At 33.2% G+C, this 26,871-nt stretch overlaps 1 protein-coding gene across 1 annotated transcript in view; it reads right to left on the bottom strand.

Moving 5' to 3' along the window:
* LOC309810774 (cadherin-related family member 4-like) overlaps positions 1 to 26,871 on the bottom strand; it is a gene marked incomplete at its 5' end in the record, with an annotated part of 129,552 nt that overhangs the window by 14,034 nt on the left and 88,647 nt on the right. The window contains 2 exon segments of the mRNA XM_082632985.1: positions 5,217 to 5,504; positions 5,681 to 5,803. Coding sequence (XP_082489111.1) covers positions 5,217 to 5,504; positions 5,681 to 5,803 — 411 coding nt within the window.

Here is a 26,871-nt window from a genome sequence, read left to right as displayed (position 1 = left end):
ATAGCTAGTCAGTAATGCATTAAATAAACGTTTAGAAATATTTTAAGACCTATCTTAAAATATGCAGGTGTTTTTGTGTGTCTGTCTGCTCACTTTCAAGAAAATGGATGTTATACCCTGTGTGGGTATCATTCCTGCACAGTGAGTAAATTGAACTATAGAATTTCTGAGGTTACTTCTGGTTTGGAAATACTTTTTTGCAAAGAGAGGCACATATATCTCCCTGTAGAGATGTGTGTATTATATAAGTACACATATAAACATAAAAGCTGATATGGCTTATGGATAATAGCAAGGACTATTTGCCACAGTCCTTGGGAGTAGATTCATAAGTCACAAGCTGGTAATCATTTCCAGGCAGCATTAATTGATTTGCCTCTTTTAGCAAGCCTAATATAGTTTACCAAGAGGATTATAAAGGTTACAATACTACTCAACTACAAATCTAAAAAGTCACATCTTGCTGGAGAATGTGTTTATTCTGTCTATTATATTTTATTATAAGCATTCTCCTTTGCTGGATTTTGCTTTTTTTTTTCTCTCAGTTTTATTGAGGTATAATTGACATACAGCACTGTATAAGGTGTATGACATAATAATTTGACTTACATACATCATGAAGTGATTATCACAGTAAGTTTAGTGAATATCATCTCATGTAGATACAAAATTAAAGAAATAGAAAAAATATATTTCTTGTGACGAGAACTGAGAATTTTCTCTTAACTTCCATATATAACATACAGCAGTGTTAACTGTATTTATCATGTTATACATTACATCCCTAGTACTTATTTTTCTTATAAATGAAAGTTTGCACCTTTTGACTACCTTCATCCAACTACCTCCCTCCCCCCACCTCTGTTAACCACAAATCTGATCTTTTTCTGAGTCTGTTTCTTTTTTTGAAAAGTATAATTGACCTATTATAACACTGTTTTAGTTCGTGGTACACAATGTAATGATTCAATATTTCCATACATTTCAAAATGATCACCATGTTAAGTCTAGTTATGATCTGTCACCATACAAAGATATTACATAATTAGTGACTATATTCCCCACACTGTACATTTCATACCTGTGACTTATTTATTTTGCAAATGGAAGTTTGTACCCCTTAGTCTACCTCATATATTTCTTTCCTTACCCTATCTCCCTCACCTCTAGCTATGACTTGTTTGTTCTCCATATCTATAACTGTTTCTGTTTTGTTTGTTTATTTGTTTTGTTTTGTAGGTTTCACTTGCAAGTGAAATCATACAGTATTTGTCTTTCTCTGACATTTCACTTAGCATAATACCCTCTAGGTCCATGCATATTGCTGCAAATGATAAGATGTCATTCTTTTTTATGGCTGAGTAATATTCCATTGTATATATATATCACATCATCTTTATCCATTCATCTATCGATGGGTCACTTAGGTTGCTTTCATATGTTGGCCATTGTAAATAATGTTGCAGTGAACATAGGGGTGCATATATGTTTTCAAATTAATGTTTTCATTTTCTTCATATGAGTACATTTTCTTTATTAATCAAGAATTTGGATGGTAGAAATCCATGTGTTAATATGTTAGAGTTTTTTTTCACCATGGTACAAACTAAAATGATCTCTCTCAAAGGTGCAAGATTTAGCAGAGAAGACTGACTCAGAATAGGTAGTTGAGGTTCATGTTGAGCCAAAAATGAAGAACAATACATGTTAACTGTTTCAAATGCTGATATAACACCTTAAAATTACTGATGTTACAGCTTAGTCTTATGCAATATTTATCTGATTTATAAAATTATTTGAACATATATTTGTGGAATGTGAAAGAAAGTCCTATAGTCACATATCCTGGGGTGGGGGGAGGGGCTAAGAACTAACTTACTGAGTGACCAGGAGCATATTTGTGCTTAATATAATAAACTGTAGGGTTTGACTATAAAATACTTGATTAAAAGCTCCAAAGCAGACAGTTTTAATGAAACTCCAAAATAAGTGAGAATATTTTATTTGTGAGGGTTATTTGTGGAAAAATTTACATCACTTGACAAAGTAACATAAGCTTCTCAGATTACTTCCCTTTAAATTTTACAACTACTTTTTCTGATACCTAATATATATACAAATGTATAAAATAATAGTCCAATAACCCCCAGATACCTGTAACACAATCTCAATAATTATCAACTTATGCCCACTTTTATTTCAACTTACTTATACTTAATCTTCTCCATTAAATTATTCTGAAGCAAAAATCACAGTCAAATATCCTATCATTTCCCCCATAATATGAAGTTCTTAAGGTATTCGATTCTCCAAAATTTTTTCTCATGGCTATTTTTTGTCTTATTTGAGGAATGTTTCCCTACCCCCAAGATTGTGTCATATTTTTTTCTAAAATTTAGTTATTTTATTTATTTTGCCATTTAATTGGCATACCAGTTGCCCTATATAATTTATTGAAACTATCATCCTTTTACCATGCTCTGTATTGCCACCTTTGACATAAGTAATAGATCCGTATGTTGTGCATATTAACTGGACTCTTTATTCTGTTCTCTTTATTTGTCTTTCATGCACCCATACTACACTGTTTTAATTATTGTATTTTATATTAAGTCTTTATTTGGGGTAAAGCAAGTCCTCACACCTTGATTGTCCTTCATCAAATCTATTGACAAGGTTGTTCCTAATACTCTCGTAAGATTCTTTATTTTTGAAGGGTTGCAGGACCTAGTGCTGTTCCTTTTTCATTCATGACATTGGTAAAATGTGCCTTAACTCTTATCTTTATCAGCTTACTCAGAGCAATATAGGTTTTATTATTATTTTCAAATAACCAACTTTGGGCCTTACTTTCATATGTTTTCTTTCCATTTCATTAATTTCAGTTTTTATCTTATTTCATTTTTTAAAATCTCTTTGAGTTTATTTTGCTGTTTGTTTTCTGTCTTCAGATGAAATGCAGTTTTAAATAACATGCAGGGAAAAGAAGAAGTTTTGAGGAAATAGGTAATATTTTTAAATGAATGGTGACAAAAATACTACATATTGAATTTTGTGAGATGCAGTTAAAATGGTACTTAGGGGGCTTCCCTGGTGGCGCAGTGGTTGAGAGTCTGCCTGCCGATGCAGGGGACACGGGTTCGTGCCCCGGTCCAGGAAGATCCCACATGCCGCGGAGCGGCTGGCCCCGTGAGCCATGGCCGCTGAGCCTGCGCGTCCGGAGCCTGTGCTCCGCAACGGGAGAGGCCACTACAGTGAGAGGCCCGCGTACCACAAAAAAAAAAAAAAAAAAAAAAATGGTACTTAAGGAAGAATATCTAGGCTTCAATTTCATTTTAACAGCATCTCACAGTTTCATTGTTCAAAAATATCCTCTATTCCCTTAACTTCTAAAGATATAGGGAATGCTCCAGATAACTGGTTGTTTTGATCTCTAGCATAATTATTTATATTTAAGATCACAGATTATACGCAGCGTGATTTCAACCCACTGAAATCTGTTGAGGCTTGTTTTATAGCCCCTAATATACGATCAAATTTTGTAAATCTTCATGTGTCCTGGAAAAAAAGGTATATTCATTAATCATTGAGTGTAGTGTTTACATATTTTGTACATCAATATGGTCAAGTTTTAGTTTCAGTTATTGTATTTTTAATTTCTAGATATATTTCATATATTTTCACATTTTCTCTGTTACTTTTATAGTATCTAGTACTCTAACCAAATTTCAAACTTGGTTTATATCTCTTGAACTTAATAGGCATAATTATTTTACAATTTATAATTCAAAATTTCTGTAGTTACTTTGTTTTTGTTTCCACTTTTTGTGGTTTTGCTACTTCTTGGTTATGATATATTTTCTCATGTGCTTGGTTATATTTAATCACATAGTGTTTACTGGATTGAAAAATTGCTAGAAATAATTGGAGGTCTAGGATACTATTACCTTCCCAGAGAGAGAATTTTAATTTCCTTCTGCTAGGCACTTGGGAGCATTACCAGTACTACACCACTTTAATCCAATTTGGGTTATTCTTTTTTTGGATTAAGAATATTCAAATTGTCTTTTGATGATTTCATGTAGGTAATGTAAAACTTCTTGACTGTGAAGTTAAGCAATGGATGGAACTTTCTATAACTTTTTAACAAATGGCTATTTTAATTCAAATAGCTTTCATTGTGTTAGCTCAGTTATACAAAGAGCTATCTATAAGGCATCACAGTGTTACTGAGGGCATGGATATCAATACCTAGTTGGCTGTTTAAACTCCACTTGTTTGAAATCAAACAGCATAGTCCATACAAATCAATTCTATCACATCATTGATTTTCTCTTTCTTTTTATATTAGCAAAGTTTATGAGGTATTGTAAGTCTATCTTTCCTGCTTGGAAAATGTTATAACTTCTGTGTTCAGTAATCATCCACATTTTTCATCTTCACATTCAAGATATGTCCTATGCTTAAATATGTTACATGTCTACCATGAGCTTCATTTTTCCCGACACTAAATCTAGCCTTCAGCTTCACTGCCTTCTCAACATTCCCCAGAATATATTATATTCTTTCCAGGGTAATTTTATACCTTTTCCCTGAAAAACTTTTCTTCTTCTATTTACATTTTTTAAAAAATCTGTTCTTAAAGAACTACATTATTATTTTCCTCCTCTATTTATAGAGAATTGACTGCCTATCTCAGCCCAAATAAATTTACCTTATTTTCAACCTCAAAGTTAAATAACAATTACACTATTGTTTGACACTGTGTAGTATTTATTTAAATTGTTCTAAGTGTATATCTTCTCTTCTAGTGACACTGTATACTTTTAAGGAAACAAGTTTGTCAAATATTTTTTAAAACCTTATGTGGTGCTATGTACATAAGAAAACCTTCATGAATATTCAGTTAAATAGAGAAAGGTATACTATGATGAGACTCAACAGAATTACTAAGAATCCAAACTAAAAAATAGCAAAAGGGCCTAAAAAATTATTAACATTGATATATTTACCTTGCTTCAAAATTAATGACTAACAGCTATAATAATTTCTCCTTATTTTGATGATGGAAATTCCAGTGTACTAAAGTAACTGTTTTATTGATGCCTTTCATTGGCAAAATATAAGGATAACTCCTGTGAGAGTTCCCAAATACTTCTATGTTTATGACTAATTCAGACTACCTTAGAATTATATTTCATCACTTAAGTACTTACTGTAGTTGTAGTTGTTTTTGTGGAAGAAGTTGGCTGTGTTGTGGTCCAAGGAAGCACATGAATTATGACTGTGGTAGTGGCTGACAGCTGACTTGTTTTATTCCCACCTAATTCATCAGTAACTTCAGTAAGTAGCTGGAAAGTTATAGGGTCCTGAATCCCTTGAAAAACATCATACTGGAAATTGTGAGTGATGGCCAGATAAGGAGGATCAACACCTAGTCTCCAAAGTGTGAATTGATTATTTATGTTTCCTGAAAATGATGAGGTAATAAAACAGAAATAAGACTACATTACATGTTATGTTATTTCTATTGTCTTGTTGAAATTCTTATTTAAAAATATTTTCCATGATAATATGTTTTCAACAGTTATAAAATATCTCATATAGGGTATCTTTTAAATTAGCATAAAAGTGAATTATTTGAAATTATGTCTTACCTCCTACAGTTGAATAGCTCAGCTAGCTGTTCCTGTGAAGAATCTTTGTCTGAACAGTTGAGTGGAATAAAAGGAATCTTAATAGTGGAATAAATCCGAGTTTCCAAATGTGGTGGATTACATACAGGAGGCTCATCATTCATATTCTATTACACAAGAATATTAACTATTTTGGATTATGTCTTAAAAATCTTGCCATATCTAATCAGTTGCTTGTTGAATTTTTATTATTCATTATCTTTATCTTCACAATATTGCTCAAGTATACTTTTACGATTTATCTTAATTATTTTATATTTGAAGACAATATTTAAGTGTTTCATCATGGAAACTTTGTTGTTTGGAGTTACCTATCAATATAGTCCATGTTCTCTTTTTAATTTATGAACAAGGAATCACTTTTTAATAAATGTCTATAACCTACACAGTATTGCTAGGACAAATACTCATGACAGTCATGAGATTATTGAGTTTTACAATCATATCAAAAACTATTATCTACTCTAGTCCCTTCCCTTTAATCCAGAAGATATATGTCATCAAGTCTCCTATTGAACAATTCCTCAAAAGGGGTACTCACTATATAAAAGGAAGCATACTTCACCATTGAAAGGCTTTACTTGTTAGAAATATTCATTTTTATTGATCTCAAGGGGTTTTTTTTGTCTGCAAATTCAACCTATTATTTCTAGTTTTTGTTCTGAAGAAACTCAATATCTAGTAGAGCATGTGGCTTAAATTTCAAATATGTGGGAGATTCCAGCAACTAGATTGAAAGAGGAACTATATTATCAATGGGAATGTTTGAATTCTAAGTTTCTTTGACTCAGTAATCTAGAATAGAAAGTATCTGATAAACTACTTGCCATTATCACCCCCTCCTTCTTGCTGCTAACAGACATTGCCATTTTATCCATTCTCCTGGAGAGTATAAACATAGTCTCAAGAGATATTATCAAAGTATCCCTCAGTGGAGACACTACCAATTTATCAGAATAGAATGTGAAACGAAACCAATTTGTGTCCTTGATTTAGGAAAATGAAGTGCCTAATTTCACTTAGGCTCTCCTTCCTTTCCTTAGTAATATTTCTTGAATATCCTTGGGCTCCTATACTTTGAACAGTCCCTTAGAAGCCACCTGAGAGTGCAGAAAAAATCCACTGTCTTTTTTTTTTTTTTTCTCCTCTCCAGTGCAATGCAGTTTGGTTTGTTGGATTGCCCACTGGAGGCCATAAAGGGGTACTTGCTAATATTTAAACCCTATTTCACTAATTAAGTACTGATTTCTTTAAGATTAAAGCCGCTATAACCATATTTCCCTGAAAATGAATTATCCTTAGTCTCCCTCTCTCCCTCCAAATATAGTCCAAGAAAGGGAAAGGTATTATCTGTTCTTTCACAATTTCTCCATAGCTGCTTTTGTAATAATAATAACCACAACTAATATATATTGAATGCATAATACATGCTAGACTCTAATTTACCCACATTAGTATATATTCAACAACCTGTGAAAAATGCAGTATTATTATTCTAAAACAGAAACTGAAAAGAGATAAAATACCTCAGACAGCCATAAAGTGTGTAGGTACCAGAATTCAAAAACAAGATTTTAACCTGTGTGCTATACTGTCTATTTAAGACTGCTTTCTACTTAATCATAATCAGTTTACACTATTATGACACTAGCCTACTCTGTTATGTGTTCTTATAAAACATCTCTTCTACTATTTAAAAGATATTTGGAATGATTTTAATGCATTTAAATGGGACATTTCTTTATCTTTTAAATGATGGTTCAGTTTATATGCACTCTTAAAGCATGTCTAGTTCTAAGAAACAGTGGATTGTACGTTTTATAACTTCTTCATATATGAGCTGAAATTTTCATAAAGTCTCAAATAGGTTTTCTTTGCTATTCAAATATTATTTTTAATTAGGCAAACACATTTAAACTGAAACATTATTTATAAAACACATTTGAAATACAAATATGTGTCTACATATCTTTATGAAAAGAAAAATCATTGCCTAGTAGTCTACCTAACTTTTCATTTTTTTGTATTAGTTTATTTTTTCCATTTTTGTGGAAAGGAAAAATAATATGTATACAGATATATTTGGAAAAAATGCCTGTAGAAGACCAGATATAGAAAAGATGTTGGAGGTACAAACAGAAAACACTGCAGAAATGGATCATCAATACATATAGTAAGATGTAGGTGGAAATTGTTACATCAAAATAAAATTTTTCCTTATTATTTTCTGTTTTATTGTATGTTCTTATATTCTGATTTTTCCCTGGAGTATAATAAATGATTTCAGAAAAACTGCTTTCCTTTTGGTAATAGAGATATCATATTACTACTCAGGTGCACTGAACACCACTCAGTAGTATATTAGACTGTCTGTGTGCCTGTTATTCCAATTTCATATTATCCTTAAAATCCATACTAGGAAGGTGATATTCCTTCCATGTAATGAGTGCTTACTAACCTAACTTCGGGTAAGTGAAGAGAGTCCTTCAGGGAACGATATTATCTGGACCAAGTGGTCTATGCAGTTCTTTTCCTTTTGAGAGTGAGACTGCTCAGTTATTCTATAGATACTTTGATGCAAATTACAGAGATGCATACATACATATATACACACACACATATATAGCAATATATAGTGTATATATGTAGCAATATATAGCTAAACATTCACACTCACGCATATCCATATCTAGTGGCTCAGATCCTATGATTGAAGAATAGCTCAGATGGTTTAACTGCTCAAAACTGGCCAAGTTCCTCACCTCTACAACTTTGCGCAGTATGCTCTCTTCACAGATAATTCCTGTTAGTTTCCTATTAGACTCATTCATTCATTTACCTTTTTCTCCTGTTCTCACATTACTCATTTGTGAAAACTGTTTTATATTTGTGAAAACAGATATACTTGACTACGAATAATATTGACTTGAATATGCAGTAGCTCTTTCATAAAGATTATATAGGAAACTGTATTACTTAACTTTAAAGTGTCTTTCTCTAAAGCATCACACTTAGAACCCCCAATGGCTTTATTCTGAATGTTCTAGCATAGTACCATCACGGCAGGGATAGTGTGAAATTATGTAGAGACAACCAGAACTTAAAAAGAAAAAGCAATCTATGCTTACGAGGACAAGATCAAATGAAAAGGGCACGAGTTAATTAAATGAGTTAAAATTATTCATTAATTTTACTGTAAAGTTTGTTACCTTTTAAAGTCAATCCATCTCATAACTTTAGTGAGAAATTAACAAACCTGAAGAGAGTAAAAGCATTATTGAGAAGGATAGAGGATAAGGACCCACAAACAGTCCTCAGATAGAAGCTGTTTAAAAGCTTTCAAACAAATCTGTCGTTTGTGTCTTTGATTTATTGGTGGCTTCCAAGTTCATCACTTGACCTTATTTTCTAGACCTGTAATTTTCAGCAGTCTTGTTGATATTTCCATTGACGAACATGTTGGAAAGAAGAATTCTTTTTTCTCCAACATTATTATGACAAGCCTTTAAGCTAGTTCTTAACATTGAGCACAGGAGATTCTGCCAAGCTTGAATCATCAGCTCCTGTTTCTGGGGCGCTGTTTCTGTGGCCTAACGTTTAATCTATAATGCCAGTGTTACTTGTCAGAATAATTCTGGGCAAAGACCATTATTATCCTGACTAACTGAACCTCCAATTACTGGATAATGTACCACATTTACTGCTCTAAATGTTCTCAATTAAAATATTAGAAATATCAGGGCTTCCCTGGTGGCGCAGTGGTTGAGAGTCCGCCTGCTGATGCAGGGGATATGGGTTCGTGCCCCGGTCCAGGAGGATCCCACATGCCGTGGAGCGGCTGGGCCCGTGAGCCATGGGCGCTGAGCCTGCGTGTCCGGAGCCTGTGCTCCGCAATGGGAGAGGCCACAACAGTGAGAGGCCTGCGTACAGCAAAAAAAAAAAAAAAAAAAAAAAAAAAAAAAATTAGAAATATCACTATCATATTGTGGAAATTTACTCAATATGTAGTCTACAAGAGAGAGGGAAACTAAGTTTTAGCTGTTTGTACATTTCAAAAATTTAGAATTATTAAACTTCTGGAATGGTGATGGATGAACAAGAAATTCTTTTCACTAAGAAAAAATAGGATAGGTAATGCTTTACCTTTCTTGTCACTTGCAATACAAAAATGTAAATAATAAGGAAAGCTAACATAATTCATAACACTATTACTCATACTATAGAATTTTATTATATAAATTTATTAACCAAATTTCAGTAACTAAAAACAAACATAGTCAATTTATCTGGGAAGTTCCTTCAAACCTGTTCCCAGTTAAAGACAAATAAATTAAGATTATCTTTAAGTAATAAGTAAAAGTCATTTTCTATTTCTCTCTTTTTAGTGAAGAAGCCAAAGCTATCTATATTTCTTTATTTGTTAATTAAGAAACTTATTGTCAATATAGAAATTATAATTCTTGATAATATTATTATTTTTATTTTACCTTCTAGAGATATAATATTCTTTTTAAGTATAGAAAATGTATCAATTGTTAAAATACAAATAAACTCGTGGATCATTTGGACAGTTATGAACCCTTTTCTTAATATAAATTGAAGTTAAATTTTAAAATGTCAAATGGAAACTTAAGCTAAGCACATTTTCTAATAGTAACATGCTATGCTAACATGGGTACTATACATTGATTCTTATTATACAGGACTGAGTACTACATATAAAATAATAAAACTAATAACTCTGCAAGAGGAAATTATAATCTCCAGTATCTTTTGACAGGGCAGTCTCTCACAGAAATGTTTAGAAAAGGTGTGAGGCTTCAATATCTAATTTAAAATTATAAGCAACTATTTGCATGAATGTTCATGGGATTCATGGAGACAAATGAGGTTATATATTATACAGAATGTTTTTAAAATCTTGCTTCTCCCAGATTAACAATATAAATAATGATAATATTCAATGGCAAAGTCCTTTTGGTAATTCCACAAATTATAATTCTACAAATATAACACATGCAAGTGTGCAACAAGTTCTTCAAGTTTTCATTTTGGTCTCTAAACATTTATACCCTCCCCGCCAAAAAAAAACAAAGTGGAATTCTGAATTTATCAAATGGGGCAAAGCTATCTTCAAGTTTTCCAGTTCACAAAATGATCAATTCTAGTGATGAATCACACTGTTTTGTGTTATTTTAATTGCACTTTACATAAAACCTGTCAAGAACAAATCCATCTTCAAAAGTGAAGGATAATTATACCTTATAAATATTACAAACACAATCATTCTTACATTTATACATCACTTATTTGGGAAGAATGTTTCTTTAAATTTTTGGTTGACATAAACTAGTCTGTTTTTATTCTCGTTAAATTATTCCTTAAATTAGTCAGCTTCTGTTATCTACAGTGATTTAATGTTTTAGTTTTAATACAACTTTAATAATCAAAATTAGTGCATGAAATAATGCCTAAACTCAAGAAGCTTGTTTCTATTTGATACGATAAACCTGGGACACATGAAGAGAAAAACTATGCTAAACTATGTGTTATTGTTAAAGTTTAGAAGACATAGTGGTAATAGTTGGAAACACCTTATAGAAGAGGTAGGGAGACAATACAGTTCAGAAATGTAAGCCACAAACTCATAGAAATATTTGTGGCTTGTTGGCATTTTGAATAATCAGGAAAGAATAGCTCTGCAAAATTTGGATTTGATTGTACATTATATTAAAATAAATGCAGTTATTAGTTAATGCAAACCCAAATTATCTCATTGACTTTGAAAGTTAGAAGAAACTTAGAGATTATCTATGTCAGAAGTCATTAACTGATCTACAAAGAGAAGTCTGAGTTGGACTTCTAGAACGTAGCTACTCAAATCCTTTCTAACCACTCATGTCTTCTCCCTGACTAAATTTGTACTTATAGTACAAAAGTGTTATTATTTCAAAAAATAATTCAAATTAATATGTTAAACACCCAAAGGGATATATATATATATATGGCTAATAAATTCTAATTTTAAAAATACTTCCAAAACTCTAATTTTATATTTTAAAGACATGGGATAGCTGAGTAGAGGAGATGTTTCTGTGTAAAGGCAGGATAGGGATCTTCTCTTGTTTCTCAAAACAGTAAGAAGACAATGTTACATTTACTATACCTGTAGCAGGGGAAGCTATAATCTCTGGAAAAGAACATAAACCAAGATTTGGAAAGGAAGGATACCCCAGAAGTCATCTGGGGTATAGTGGTGTGCAGTAGCTCCAACTACCTGATTCCCAAGCCCTTAATCTGGACAATAACAGTGTGATTTTTTTGTTTAATGTACCATGCTCTCCATTAAATTAAAAATTTAAATTAACATATAATTGTTATATTGTTTATATGTAATTATATATATAAAATCAATCATAACATTATCAACTAAAAAACTCACATTTATATACTTTTAAAATATAGTTCTAGTAATTGTGTGAAAACATAATAATATATGGCATTAGTGCCTAATCCCAGGAATCTAGCTATGAGATAAAATGTTTTTATATTAAACCTCCAGGAAACAGGTATGCTAAATTCTGAGGGACTGTTACAGACTTTCAGAAGACAGGGAGATAGTAGTTAGAAAAGAATTCTTACAGGAGGTAGGGGAGGAATATAGTTCAAAAATTTATAATAGGCCAGGAAAAAATACAGGCATGTTGTTTTATTGTGCTTCACTTTATTGTACTTCACAGATACCATGTTTTTTACAAATTGAAGGGTGTGGCAACCTTGCATCTAGCAAGTCTATTGGCACCATTTTTTTCCAAAAACATTTGTTCACTTCTAGTCTCTGTTTCAGTTTTGGTAATTCCCACAATATGTCCAACTGTTTTATTATTATTATATTTGTTACAGAGATTTGTGATCAGTGATTTTGATGTTACTATTGCAAAAAGATTATGACTTGCTGAAAGCTCAGGGGTTGGTTAGCATTTTTTAGCGATAAAGTATTTTTTAATTAAGGATGTACATTGTTTGTTTTTAAACAGTGCTATTGCATGCTTAATAGACTACAGTATAGTGTAAATATAACTTATATGTTCACTGAGCAACTCAACAAATTCACGTGACTCACTCTACTGTGATATTCCCTTTATTGCCATGGTCTGGAACTAAACCCACAATTTCTCCAGCGTTTGCCTGTAGTTGTTTTTCTTTGTTTTGCCATTGTGAATGGTCTGATTAGTAATCCTCTCCATAATTGTGATTTGGAGATTTTATTAAAAATAAATATATGTCCAATTTTTGATTAATGCAAGGTCTGAATTATAGAATTTGAATGGAAGAATTCAGTTAGAGACCATCTAGTTTAGTGTTCTTAAATCGTTTATTCTAGAATTGCCTGAAAATCTTAAAAACTAAAGATACCAAGTTCCATCTTTAGAGATTCTGATTTTGTGTGTCTGTGGTGAGTTCCAAGAATCCCTATTCTGAACAAATTACTCATGAGATTGTGGTGTACACCGTGCATGAGACCACCAATTCAATGAATTGTTAAATAAATTCTAGAAAATATGGTTGAGGATTTGATGAAAAATTCTGAGTCAATAGGGTTCTAGATTCAAAACATAGTTAGAGATTACTAAGATTTTTCACTTTCTCAATTATATTTTAGGTTTAAGAATTTCTGTTTATTGTTTAAGTGCACTTTGTCTTTTGTAAAGTGACAAAATTTTCAGTATAAACTATATTTTGTGAATGCTTTATGGCTTTATTTTTTCTAGTGCTATTATAATGGGTGACACCTGTTGTATGGATGCAGGTCCGACTGAATGTGGCTCATTAAGCTAAATCAAGAAGAGCTATATTAGCAGCACTATTATTAACATGAGACCTTTCATTTAGGGTAAATAAAGTTTCAGCAGACTGAATGATTTGTTGTTCCCACAACTTTATGCACTTGAATTTGGCTTCTAATTCTTACTAAATATAATTCAGAATAAAATATTTCTTTAATCTACCTAGTAAAATATTTAGGTAGCTATTTAAAATAATCATCTGGAACATGCATTGAAATATCTCTTCAAGCTGAATGTCAATATTAAATGAGCTTTAAAAATCTCAAATGGAAGGACTTCCCTGGCAGTCCAGTGGTTAAGACTCCAAGTTCCCAATACAGGGGGCATGGGATTGATCCCTGGTCGGGGAACTAAGATCCCGCATGCCACATGGCACGGCCAGAAATAAATAAATAAATAAATTTTATTTTTAAAAATTCTCAAATGGAAACTCAGGGGAAAAAAAATGATGATCCTCATCCAGTTAAAATTAAGGACAGTTGTGGATAGCTCTTAAAAATTTTTAATGAAAATGCAAAAATTTTACCCTGAAATATTCTTTAGTGCCCTGATTGTGTATACCAATAATTCTCAGCCTGCAAGTGGTTGCAGAATCACCAGCATATATTTATTGAGTTTAAGTAAACAAAAAGTCTAGTTGAGAATTTGCTCTGTGTGATAATCAGACCAGTTGCTCTGAAGGTCTGTACTGCTACAAATAAATAGATATTAGGTAAAATATGATGATTAATGCATTCATGGTCTCTAAAGAATTGATATTTTATGATAAAGTGAAAGAGAGAAAGAGAAACTGGAATTCAACTTTGTAAGTAAGTGCTAAATCTGACAGTGACCATTTTGGTACTGAGATCCTGAGACTTGAATTTGAAGCCAAGAGAGCTGAAACTAAGATATTTGTGTTAAGAAAAGCTGCATGAAGGAGATAATAGTAATTTTTAGTAGGTAGTGAGCCCTTTCTCAAAGCAGGAGCAAAATGTATATTCACTTTGGAAGAAAGCATCCTCAGTTTCATTTCAGGGTTCCTTCATGGTGAGATCATTCACGTATGAGTCAAAACCAAACATCACATAGAGGAAAAAGGCCTAATGAATGAACATTTGCTGACAACCAATAAGGGGACATTTCCAAAGGTCACTTACTGTTGGCAGAGATCCTGATCCATTCTCAGTGCTGTTGAACTTCCCTGATATTGTCAGAGAGTGGTGTTCCACTCTGGGGCAGAGTCAGCCTACCTGAGCTGCCTTCTATTGTTAGGTTGAAGGTCAGGGAATGAGGGATCTGGGTCACCTTCTTCTGTTGGGTGGGCACTGTGTAGTTCCTAAAATCCTGGGGTTCCAAACAAGTTCATCTTCTTCTTACAACCTTTAAGAACTCTCCTTTGATTGTGCCTCATGTTACTTCCAGGGTTTATAGTTGTGCTTAGCAGGGAGGAGTAGGGAGAAAGGGCACTATACCACCTTGACTGGAAGTTAACCTGCTATTTCTGAAAAAGTACCTAATAATTAGTCTATTCTTCAAAACTCCCAGGCCAGGGAGAAGTCAGGGAGAATATTATGAAAGTTGGAGTAGCTTAATTTGCAATCAGTTCCAGGGCACTCTTTGTCCACTTAACAATCATAAATTTCCTGGACATTCACCTAACATTTGATTATTTTTTCCTCTCTCTGGAAAAAAAAGTGGGAATAACAGTTTTTTTCTGTTATTTGTCTTTTCTCTATAAAATCGTATTTTCTTCACCTTTCTCAAAAAGTTTAATTTCACATTATTGCCACAGATGCTGTGCTTACCGAATTTCTATGAGACGTCTTTGTTCAAAAATTGTCAGTTTACCTTTCTTTAGAACCCTGAAATGTTTGCCCAACCCAGCGAATCTGCTTCAAATGAAATAATGGAGCTATGAATTGATATCATCATTGCCAGTTATTTCTGTCATAATGAGGCTGTAAAAAGGACCTGGATACCTCCCTACTTTGAAGTAGCCACTTTTGTTTGCAATCCCACAAATGGTAAACATTCTTGAACTGCTTGAGAATACAAATAAATACTGTCACAGTCAGGGCGGAACACAGTGTGGTAATATATGAATTTTATATAATATTATTTTGAGTTGAAAAAAAATCTACCTCTAACCATGCAGTGTTCCCTACTCCCACCATCCTATTCTTACACCTGCTTCAAGATACCATCGCCAAAAACAATCTTCATCCTGAAATTAGTACTTGATAATATCTTGCTTTGTTTTGTTTTCATAACTTTTGAAAGTGAGCATAATGGTGTTGTAAACTTTTGGAACTTATTAACACTTAATAGCTTATTGTTTAGATACATGCATATGGCTGGGTGTTACTGTGAATCATTCATTTTTAATCGCTATGCTGTTGTTTGCCCACTGTTCTAACTTATCATCAAGATCCGGAGTATTATTTAGTGATAGTCTTGAACGTACTAATTATATTATTTTAAATGACAAGTAAAAGCAGGCCGTGGAAGAACAATGATAAGAGTTATGAACCAAGGATTACAAAAAAAGTGTCCAAGTTTGTGTGCCTGATGTCAATTTTATAAAATAAATGAAATGGTCCTTTCAGATTTCCAGGAAAATGACAGGAACATCTTCTACTACAAATTGCCTAAAATGCTGAATTTGAGCTTACTGAATTGAATTTAGAAATAAAGGGAAGTCCATAACTACCACTAATGGAACGGAAACTGAAAGGCAGGACAAATAAGGGTGCAAACTCATTTTGCCCAGACCCTGGAGGATCATCAGATTTACGCAAGACATAAACAATAAGAAGTTTGAAGTTAATTCCCTGGAATAAATAAAAACCACAACCCTGTGTTTGTTCTGGTATGGAGTTCAAATTTACCCTGTTGCATACTGTGGGAAATCTTTGATAAGATTAATATAAAATTTGATCCAGAACACATGATATTCAGAGAGTGCAGAGCAGAAATAAAGGCAAATCTGTTCTAGAGGGAAAATTTTACAAGGCAGTCAGTGGACTTTTCATTAAGAAAAAAATCCCTGCAAAAGATAAGTGCATGATGAAAAATAGCAAAACACAAATAGAACTAATCCTCCAGGAAATGATAATTAATTATCTGAAAGGGACCATAAAAGTATTCCTAAATTGACTGAAGTAAAATTTTAAACATTATAAACCACAAGCAAAGCATAAGGCCTTATGAAAAGTATAAGATTTGATAAAATACCACTATTCTTGCATCATTTCCTGTTTCATTTGGAATTCATAGTAAAAATCATGTCAAAAATATTATTTTATATAAGGATGGAGTTTATGCTAATTATAGCTTATAATCTCACCACTGAACTCTACTCCGACTTACTAATTATAAGCAAATAAAGTAAATAAATAAATTCCCAAATACAGAGACTATGACTTCTATTCTCCCCATGTATTGGGAGACTGCTTACAACTTAAGATAAATTTCTACCATTCTACAGCTTTCCTTGAAAGGAAACGTAAACACTAACCCCAAATACCTCATAATGCAGGAAACCAATGAAAGTAATCATATCTCTCCCTCTCAAAAACTGGTTTATTTTTGCAAATAACAAGACCATATATCAGTCTGTACCAGGTTTACTAAGAGAAAAAGAAATGGTAACTGAATTACTAGTCAAATATTCCCCTTTAACTCAATCATATATTTTTTTTTTAATTAGGATAAGAGGCAAGACTATATCCCTTAACTGGCAGAGTGGGATTTAAAACTCATTCTTTATTTTGTTTTTCTTCTTAGTTTATGGGACCAATTTTCCATATGGTATTTGTAGTTCTTACAGGCAAGTTTGTATTTTGGCTTTCTCTCTTGTAAAACACATGTTCTTGAGTTCTTGGAATCTGATTGAACATCCTCTGTCTCAGAGGATGCCCGGAAGGCGATTTTTATGTTATCTCTGGGGTTTATACACACACAGCCTCCAGCCAGAGAATGGCCTTTAATTACTTTAAAAACTTGGGAGGGTTTCCAGTTGTGGGTGGGCATAGACATAATTTTCCCTTTGCCTTTTTTTTTTCATTCAGATTCTTTGAGCCAAAATAACAAAAAAAAAAAGTAATAGTAATGTTTCCCACTCATACTTTCATTATGCTGTTAAGGTTAGCTGCATTGTAAAAAGAAAAGTAGTTTGAACTAAACAACAATAGCATTGAAAATAGAAGCAAACTCGTATTCAGGTTCAAACAAATAACAAAAATAACCCCCCAAAGCCCTCAGGCTTTATTTCTGCATTTTCTTATTTCAGCCAAGGAAACAAAAGCAAACTCAGAAAGAAAAACTCTTGTGGGTGTATGTATCCAACATTGTTGTCATCCTAATGTTCAAAATCTCATGAGAAATCTCAGTTTCCATAGTGAGTGCAATTGTATGTCTGACACACTAATAGAAGATGGTATGAATGTTGACAGACTAAATAGAAAGCAAAATGGCACTGAAGCCAACATAAGAGTATCTGCTAAATCATAATCTGGAATTTCCTTTGTTATGGTCTGGCAAATTTCCCATTATCAAACTAGAGTAAACTAGTAGAACTACTGGGGATTATCCAGTATTAACTTGTCCAAATCTTTTTTATGCCTCTTAAGCCTCCAATACTATGTCTCTCCCTTTTTAGTATATGACCCTGTCTACATTAATGAAGTAATCAAGGGCATTCAAGATTAGACTGCTTAAGTTTTATCCTCTAAGCATTCTCATGTCCTTTTTTTATTAAAGATATGCTACATATCTGTCATAATTTGCCTTTCATAAAGTACAATTTCTCAAATAAACTTCAAAATAGCCCTAGAATTTAGATGGGAAAGAAAACATTGTGCCTGTTTGCTGAATAAGGAAACAGAGGACAGAGTAGTAAAAGACTTAGATAAGTTACCAAACAGGTCTCTAGTTATAGGTTTCTGCCTACCAGCCTACACAATCTGGACTCAGAATTTTGGGTTAAATCCTGTATCCATGGCAGGTTCCTGAGTAAGGAACCTTTAAGTTCCTTGTAAAATAGGAATAAAAACTGCCTATCTTTTAGATTTTTGCGAGAATTAAAATATATATTACATACAAAGCATTTAGAAAAGCACCTGTATTATCCTTAACAAATGTTAACTGTTATTTCCTGAAAATGATAATGAAATATTGAAATATTTAATATTGAATATTTCATAAATGAAATATTATTTCCTGGTTAATGATTTTTAAAAAATTATTTTGCAGTACTAATATCCCTACTTGTATTCCTTTTCCCATTCCAGTCTATAAATAGCTTCCCCATTTAAGTAAGCAGTCTATCCACTGTCTACCTTGGATCTTTTCCTTTCTGTCTACCAGCGTGGTTAGACCACTTTCTTATACGTAAGGAAACAATCATTGTTACTCTCTCAAGTATCATCTTTTTTCTCTCTCTCCTTTAATTTTTTCAAAGAGCCACAAATCATTTAACTTTCCAGCTGGAAATGAGCTTCTAGTTCACCATTCTTGTTTCACAGATTAGGCACATATAGCCCAGAGAAGCTGGCACTTTGTGCAAGGAACAAGGCACCTACCTGTAGGAGTAGACCAAAGTCTGAAGGGAACAAGTTCCCCAAAGCGAAGAGTGCTCTTTCCTGCCTCTATTTCTGCACCTCAATTTACTAATCCATTTCCTACCTTTTGGATTTTTGCCCCAGAACTCTTCTAAAAATAAAGACTTTGGCTCACTCTCTTCAACATGTAAAACTTTTGATTTCCTTTTATATCTCTGCCTTCCAATACAATGAATATATTGTATCCTATTTTGATTCTCATTTTAAAATGCATTCTTTTTTGTCTTACTATCTGAGAGAGAGATGCCTTACCAAATTCATTTCAACCTCATTTCTCACTAAACTTCCACCTTTGGTGACTAAATTCTCTCAGTTGGCTTCAGTCATAACATCATTGCAAATCATTTTCAAAATAGCTTCATCGATTCAACCTATATTTTTTGAACCCCAATAATGAGGCAGGGCCTGTGCCACACACTGGGAATGGAATGACAAGAAAGAAGTTGTGGTCAATCTGAGGCCTCAGAGAATTTACGTGTCCTGCAATTTAACAACCAACTCTACTTTCCTCCCCAAAGGACAAAAACTGATTCATAGAATTTGCCCAATTCCATGGTGTGAATACTTTGAAAATACTCCCACTGTAACTGGTATTACTGCAAGACGTTACCGAAGGCAAAGTAGGGAAGAGCCACTAACAATGGGCTCTTGTGAGCAAGTATGATCTTTCTCTCTAACATATCAGTGAGCTTATGAATGTTAAACAAAAAAACCCCAAATAAATAAATTCTTACAAACTACATAAATGCTGTGTCCAACTTTGACCTCTTTCATAAGGATTTACAAAGAGCCTAGGTTAATTTTTCCATTGTAGGCCATGAATCCTCACAACAGTCATCATGTGTTTGTTTTTTTCCCCTTATTTGAGGAAAAAACCCAATAATTTTAAAAGATAAAACAATTGTTACTACAACTATTATTTGGAAGTTAGTCACCCTTTGATCTGTGAGCACCTTTTTTGTTTTAAATTAATAAACTTTATGGTTTAGAGAAGTTTAGGTTTATGGCAAAATAGAGCACAAAGTACAGAGAGTTCCCATATAACCCCTTTACCCGCACACGCAAAACTCCCTCACTGTCGACATCGTGCGTCACAGTTGTACATTTGCCACAGTCCAGGCACATATGAGGACACATCATTATCCCCTAAGTCCATAGTTTACATTAGGGTTCGCTCTTAGTGCTGTACATCTTATGGGTATGGACAAACGTATAATAAGTATTCCTCATTGTAATATCATACAGAATACTTTTCCTGCCCTAAAAATCCTCTGTACTCTGTCTATTCATCTCTCCTTCCCCCATAAACCTTAGCAACCACTGACAATTTTCCTGTATCTATAGTTTTGCCTTTTCCAGAATGTCATGTAGTTGGAATTATATGGTATGTAGCCTTTTCAGATTGGTTTCTATCACTCAGTAATATGCATTTAAGTTTTTTCCATGTCTTTTGGCTTGACCGCTCATTTCTTTTTAGTGCTGAATAATATTCCATCATTTGGATATACCACAGCTTTTTTATCCATTCACCTGTTGAGGCATATCTTGGTTGCTTCAGGTTTTGACAATTATGAATAAAGCTGCTATAAACATCCATTTGCAGGTTTTTGTGTGGAGATATGTTTTCAGCTCCTTTATGTAAACACCAAGGAGTATGATTGTTAAATTGTATTGTAAGAGTATGTTTAAGCTTTGTTAAGAATCCACCAAACTGTGTTCCAAAGTGGTTGTACATTTTCCATTCCTACCAGCAATGAATGAGAGTTCCCATTGCTCCACATGCTTGCCAGTATTTGCTGTGGTCAGAGTTTTGGATTTTGGCCATTCTAGTAGGTGTGTAGCAGTATCTCGTTGTTTTAATTTGCAATTCCCTCATGACGTATGATGTTGAACATGTTTTCATATGCTTGCAATCTGTATATCTTCTTTGGTGAGGTGTTTGTTCCAGTCTTTGGCCCATTTTTTAATCAGGTTATTTTCTTATTGTTGAGTTTTAAGAGTTTTTTGGACATATTGATAACAGTTCTTTATCAGATATGTCTTTTGCAAATATTCTCTCCCAGTCTGTAACTTGTCTTTTCATTCTCTTACCTTCATCTTTTGCAGAACAGAATTTTCCTTTTTTTAAATTAATTAATTAATTTATTTATTTATTTATTTTTGGCTGTGTTGGGTGTTCATTTCTGTGCGTGGGCTTTCTCTAGTTGCAGCGAGCGGGGGCCACTCTTCATCGCGGTGCACGGGCCCCTCACTGTCGTGGCCTCTCTTGTTGCGGAGCACAAGCTCCAGACGCGCAGGCTCAGTAGTTGTGGCATACGGGCCTAGTTGTGCCACGGGATGTGGGATCTTCCCAGACCAGGGCTCGAACCCGTGTCCCCTGAATTGGCAGGCAGATTCTCAACCACTGCGCCACCAGGGAAGCTCAGAAATTTCTAATTTTAATTAAGTCCAGCTTATCTATATATCATGTCTCTTGTGATATATCTAAAAAGTCATTACCATACCCAAGGTCACCTAGCTTTTCTCCTTTATTATGTACTGGGAGTTCTGGAGTTTAAGGTTTTATATTTAGATCCATTTTAAGTTACTTTTCATTAAAGGTGTAAGGCCTGTATCTAGATTCATTTCTTTGCGTGTAGATGTCCAGTTGCTCCAGTACCGTTTGTTGCAAGACTATCTTTGCTCCATTGTATTGCCTTCTATCCTTTATCAAAGACCAATTCATCTGTTTATGTAGGTCTATTCCCGAGCTCTCTGTTTTCTTCTATGATCTATTTGTCTCTTCTTTCACCACTATCACCACTGTCTTGTTTACTATAACTTTATTAGAAGGCTTGAAGTCCGGTGGAGTCAGTCCTCAAACATTGTTCTTCTCCTTCAGTATTGTGTTGGCTATTCTAAGCCTTTTAACTCTGCATATAAACTTTAGGATCACTTTGTTGATATTCATAAAATAACTTGCTGGGATTTTTACTGGGATTACATTGAATCTATAGATAAAGTTGGGAAGAACTGACATCTTGACAATATAGAATCTTCCAACCAAAGCATTTTGTTCATAGGTTTTAGTGCAAATAATTTCAGCAGCAAAATTCCTACAACTAATCTCTAATGCCATACTGAATACTGTAATAGATAAATTTTTTAAATGTATTAGCATTAAAAGTTAATGTCTAAGAGGTTAGATTGTTCACTAATATCTGTATTACTTAAGCCACAATTACTGTACTTAAATTTCTTGCTTTTATTTGAATCTCAATTATCTATTATCTGTGTACATTATTTCCCAATGCATGTTCTAAGGAACATAGATATGCCATAAAAATTTGGTCTATAGAAAATGAGTTTGGGAACTACTATATAATATTACTTCCAACCCCCTCAGAGATTCAAAGTGCATATTAACCTATTAACTACCCCAAGAATTTGAGCAAAGGATAAAAAATTTTTTGATGTTATTGGCTCTGTATTTTCTTATATGTACCTTGATCTATCTATCCATCTATCTATCTATTTTACATTTTGCTTAGTTCTAAATTGATCAATGTTATTGCATTCTGTCCAAATTTTCCAAATAGCCTTCACCAAAACATATGTTTATTATAGTAACTTGGTAAATGAACATTATATTACATAAGTTAGAGAGAATTTCAGTCCCTATATGGAACCATTCCATGAAATTTGTTTAAAACTCAAGTAGTTGTAGTAATAGCAAAACAGAGATAGACACTGAAATTTACTTTGCATTTACTATGTCCCAGGTGCTCTTCTGGATATAATCATTCCCAAATCTTTTAGGTGAGTACTATTGTTAACACATGTTCCTTGTGAAGAAAGTGAGACCCACAGAGTCTCTTAAGGTATATAGTCTATAAAGGCAAAATGGTGATTACTACCAGGTGTATCTAATGCCATGTTCTATCTACTATTTTAAACTTCCTTTCCAAAATAGAATTGACCTAGATGATATATGCGATTGTTATGGATTGAATTGTGCAGCCCCCAAAAGATAAGATCAAATCCTTTCCCCTGATATCTGTGAATCTGATGTATTTATGGAAATAGACTTTTTCAGATATAATCAACTTAAGATGAAGTCATATTGGAGTAGAGTGGGTACATAATACAGTGTGGTATCATTATAAGAAGGGGAGAAGAAACACGGAGAAGAGACACATAGTATACTAGGATGAAGGTATACATTGTAGAAATGCACTTACAAGCTAAGGAACGGCAAGGATTGTTAATGACAGCAGAAGCTAAGAGAAAGGCATGGAACAGTTTTTCCCCTAGAGCATTCAGGAGAACATGGCTCTGGGGACACCATGATTTCAAACTTCTAGCCTCCAAATTGTGAGAGAATATACTTCTGTTGCTTTAAACCACCTAGTCTGTGGTACTTGGTTGTGGCAGTCCTAGAAAACTAATAGCAGTGAACAATTAGATTCAGTATTTAAATCTAATAGGATACACGTATTGAATATTTCTTATATTTTCAGATATGTTTACAGATTATTAGGAAATGGTTGATATAGAATATAAATCTCATCCCCAAGGTTGCAATGTAATTTTAAATAATTAAAGCCATTTTCAAGTTAATGTATCTAAAATAATAATAATAATATAAAAATTCTTAAGGCAATAAATATACATGTTTTCATTGAAAAATGTGTCATATATGCTTACTTGTTATCAATTTTGCTAAAATTTAAATTAAATAAAAACTGCATTTCTCATAAACAATATATTATAAGAAATAAGTCCTGTGATTTATTTCTCCCCCACTTACCCATGTAATACTTAGAGAAGAATTTTAAATTGGCAAGACGGGAAATGTCATTTTATGTTCATCTTTATGTCTTTTGTTTAAAGTAATTGTCAAATTCTCTCTCTCTCAAAAAATTGTGTTTTCCCAGATACCACAGTTTCCTGTTATATGTACATATGTGTGTGTATATATATATATATATATATATATATATATATATATATATATATATATAAAATCTTGCATAACATTGAGTCATTACCCCCAGGAAAATTGTATTCCAGTAAAAGTATATAAAGGATGAGGAAAAATTAGAGACAATGTTTATCTCAAGAAGTTGATCACATAAATTACTTAATATTGGAATAAAAATACCAACATAGATAATAATTGCACAAATATTTCACCTCAATTTTTGTTATTTTCAAAGCATATTTTTAAATTACTGTTGAAGCTGAAATAATTATTGCTGAAATAAATAATTATTAAATTTTATCCAGAAACTTCTGAGTTTCTTTCTATTTTATCATTCACTAACACTGGAAAAATTCGGAAACAATTAGTTAAGCATATAGTTTTACAGAAAATAAGCTGGTAAAATTTTATATTGATAATTTTTTCAAGGAAAAGTTCCTTAGGTAAATGTTTATGTACTCTTATAACCTAAATAAAACCATAAGCACATGCAAGAAAGCTTGTCTTGATGTTATAAAAAGGTTGTTGGTTACTCTCAAAGTCATAGGGACATAGAGATGGAAAGAAATTTGTGAGAATTCCAACTATTTGGGAAAATCCAGCTGTCATCCAGAAAAATTCTGCATAAGGCACAATAGGCTAAATTATGTTGCAGTAACAGTTAAAACATGAAATCTGATTTACTTAACAATGAACAAGGTTAATTCTTGCCTATGTTACAATCAAACATGTTAGGTGGGTCTTCTTGGAGGCTCTTTTTCAAGCAGTGACTTCCATCTTGTAATGTTTTCATCTTAAAAGATGGCCTTTGAAAATCACGTAGCAAAGGGAAAGTGGACAACTGTGCTGGAGTTTCCACGGCCAGACTTGGGTGGGAAAGGGCTTCAGCCCACATTCTAGTTACATGGCTGTAGTCTCACTGAAAAGTAGCCAGAAAATGTAGTCTTCCTCTGTACCCAGAAAATAAAACAGGATCTGGTGAACACAAAGCAATGTGTCTGCCATTACCAACTTCAAATCTACACATTTAGGGAACCACTGATAATCACATTGCTTTTCCACTTCAATAAGGCAAGTCTCTTTTGTATAAAATGAGAGAAGAAGAGATATCAGGGTCTTCTTAGGTTTTCTCCAGCCCCCAAATTCTCAAACTCAATGACAGTAAATACTAAGGCTGTAATTTTTTTTTCCTATTCAGAATTCCAATTGAATTTATAGTCATATATATATTCAGTAAATAATTAAGGAAATCCTATGCTTAATGCCTAGAAATAAAAGCTGCATAAGAAAGAATTCAGAATCCAAGGACCTAACAACTTAATAGAATTTAAAAAATGATCTTTATAATGTAAGCCAGAAAGATTTTATTGACCAAATATAGATATAAAAGACTTTGGAACACTGAGAAAAGAGCAATTAATTTTCAATTCAGAGATCTACTAGAACTGTGTGTGTGAGATGGTTAATTTAAGTGTCAACTTGACTAGGTCATGGGGTGCCCAGATATTTGGTTAAACATTATTTCTGGGTGTGTCTGAGAGCGTGTTCCTGGATGAGATTATCATTTAAATTGGGGGACTGAGTAAAGCAGATTGCCTTGCCCAATGTGGGTGGGCATCTTCCAATGCATACAGCTCCTGAGTAGAACAAAAAGGTAGAGGAGGAGAAATTGCTGTCTTTGCCTGACTGATGAGCTGGGACATTTTTCTTCTCCTTCCCTCACACTGGGACTTACACCATTGGTGCTCCAGGTTCTCAGACCCTCAGACTCAGATTGGAACTACACCACCAGCTTTCCTCAGTCTCCAGCTTGCAGGCAACAGACCATGGGACTTGCAGCCTCCATAATCATGCGAGCCAATTCCTTATAATAAATCTCTTTATCTAGGAAATGGGTGGATAGCTAGCTAGCTGGCTAGATAGGTAGATATAGAGATATATATTTCTCTGGAGAACTCTAATACAGTGCTTTTTTTCTTTTGTTTCCTTCAGCTTGCATTATTTAAAATTTTTTTCTCAAAGTGTGATCTCATCCATGTTATAAATAAAATCTGTATTAAGTTAGTTCTTTATGCTATATTTTAAAGTTCTTTAAACTATACCATATTTAGTACATGAAAGAAATTGATTTACAGTTTCAGTTTCATAATAACATAAACAATGCAAGAAGCATTATGCTTTTTAAAAATATGCAAGCTTAGTGAATTTCATGCTGTAGCATTATTCTATAATCTGCAAAAAATAAAAACATTTGAAGTGCCTATCCATCATATTTAAATAGTTTCTGGCCTTTGTTTTAATGATTAAATGATGAAAATCCAATCTTAATCAAGTATGTAGACTCAATAGAACAACAATTTCCATCCATTTTCTCCCCCAGTTGTGGAAATACTTCTACTTTATTCATTTACCAAACACTCATATGGTGCTTACTATGAACCAGGCAGTGCTTTACAAGTACTCACTTTTTAAAATCTCATCTCTGCCTTCTGGGGTAGGCAATATTTATTGTCATTTTGATGAGGAAACGAGGTTTTAGTAACCTGCCCAAGAGATTCAATAACCATGCCCAAGGTCACAAACACAGCTTAAACAGCGTGCAATGGCATGAAAGATATTTGGCAATGCTGTCATCTCTAAATCCGTATGGATATAGTTGCTGGCTCTTGTGGTTAATAGGCATTTAGGTTAAAAAAATATATAGATCCAATATCTATTTCTTTGGCATCAAAAGCTCTCCAAGAGAAAAATAGCCATGGAGA

This window comes from Mesoplodon mirus, assembly GCF_964341445.2.
Source record: "Mesoplodon mirus genome assembly, chromosome: 9".
Taxonomy (NCBI): Eukaryota; Metazoa; Chordata; class Mammalia; order Artiodactyla; family Ziphiidae; genus Mesoplodon; species Mesoplodon mirus.
This window is presented reverse-complemented; position numbering and strand designations above follow the sequence as displayed.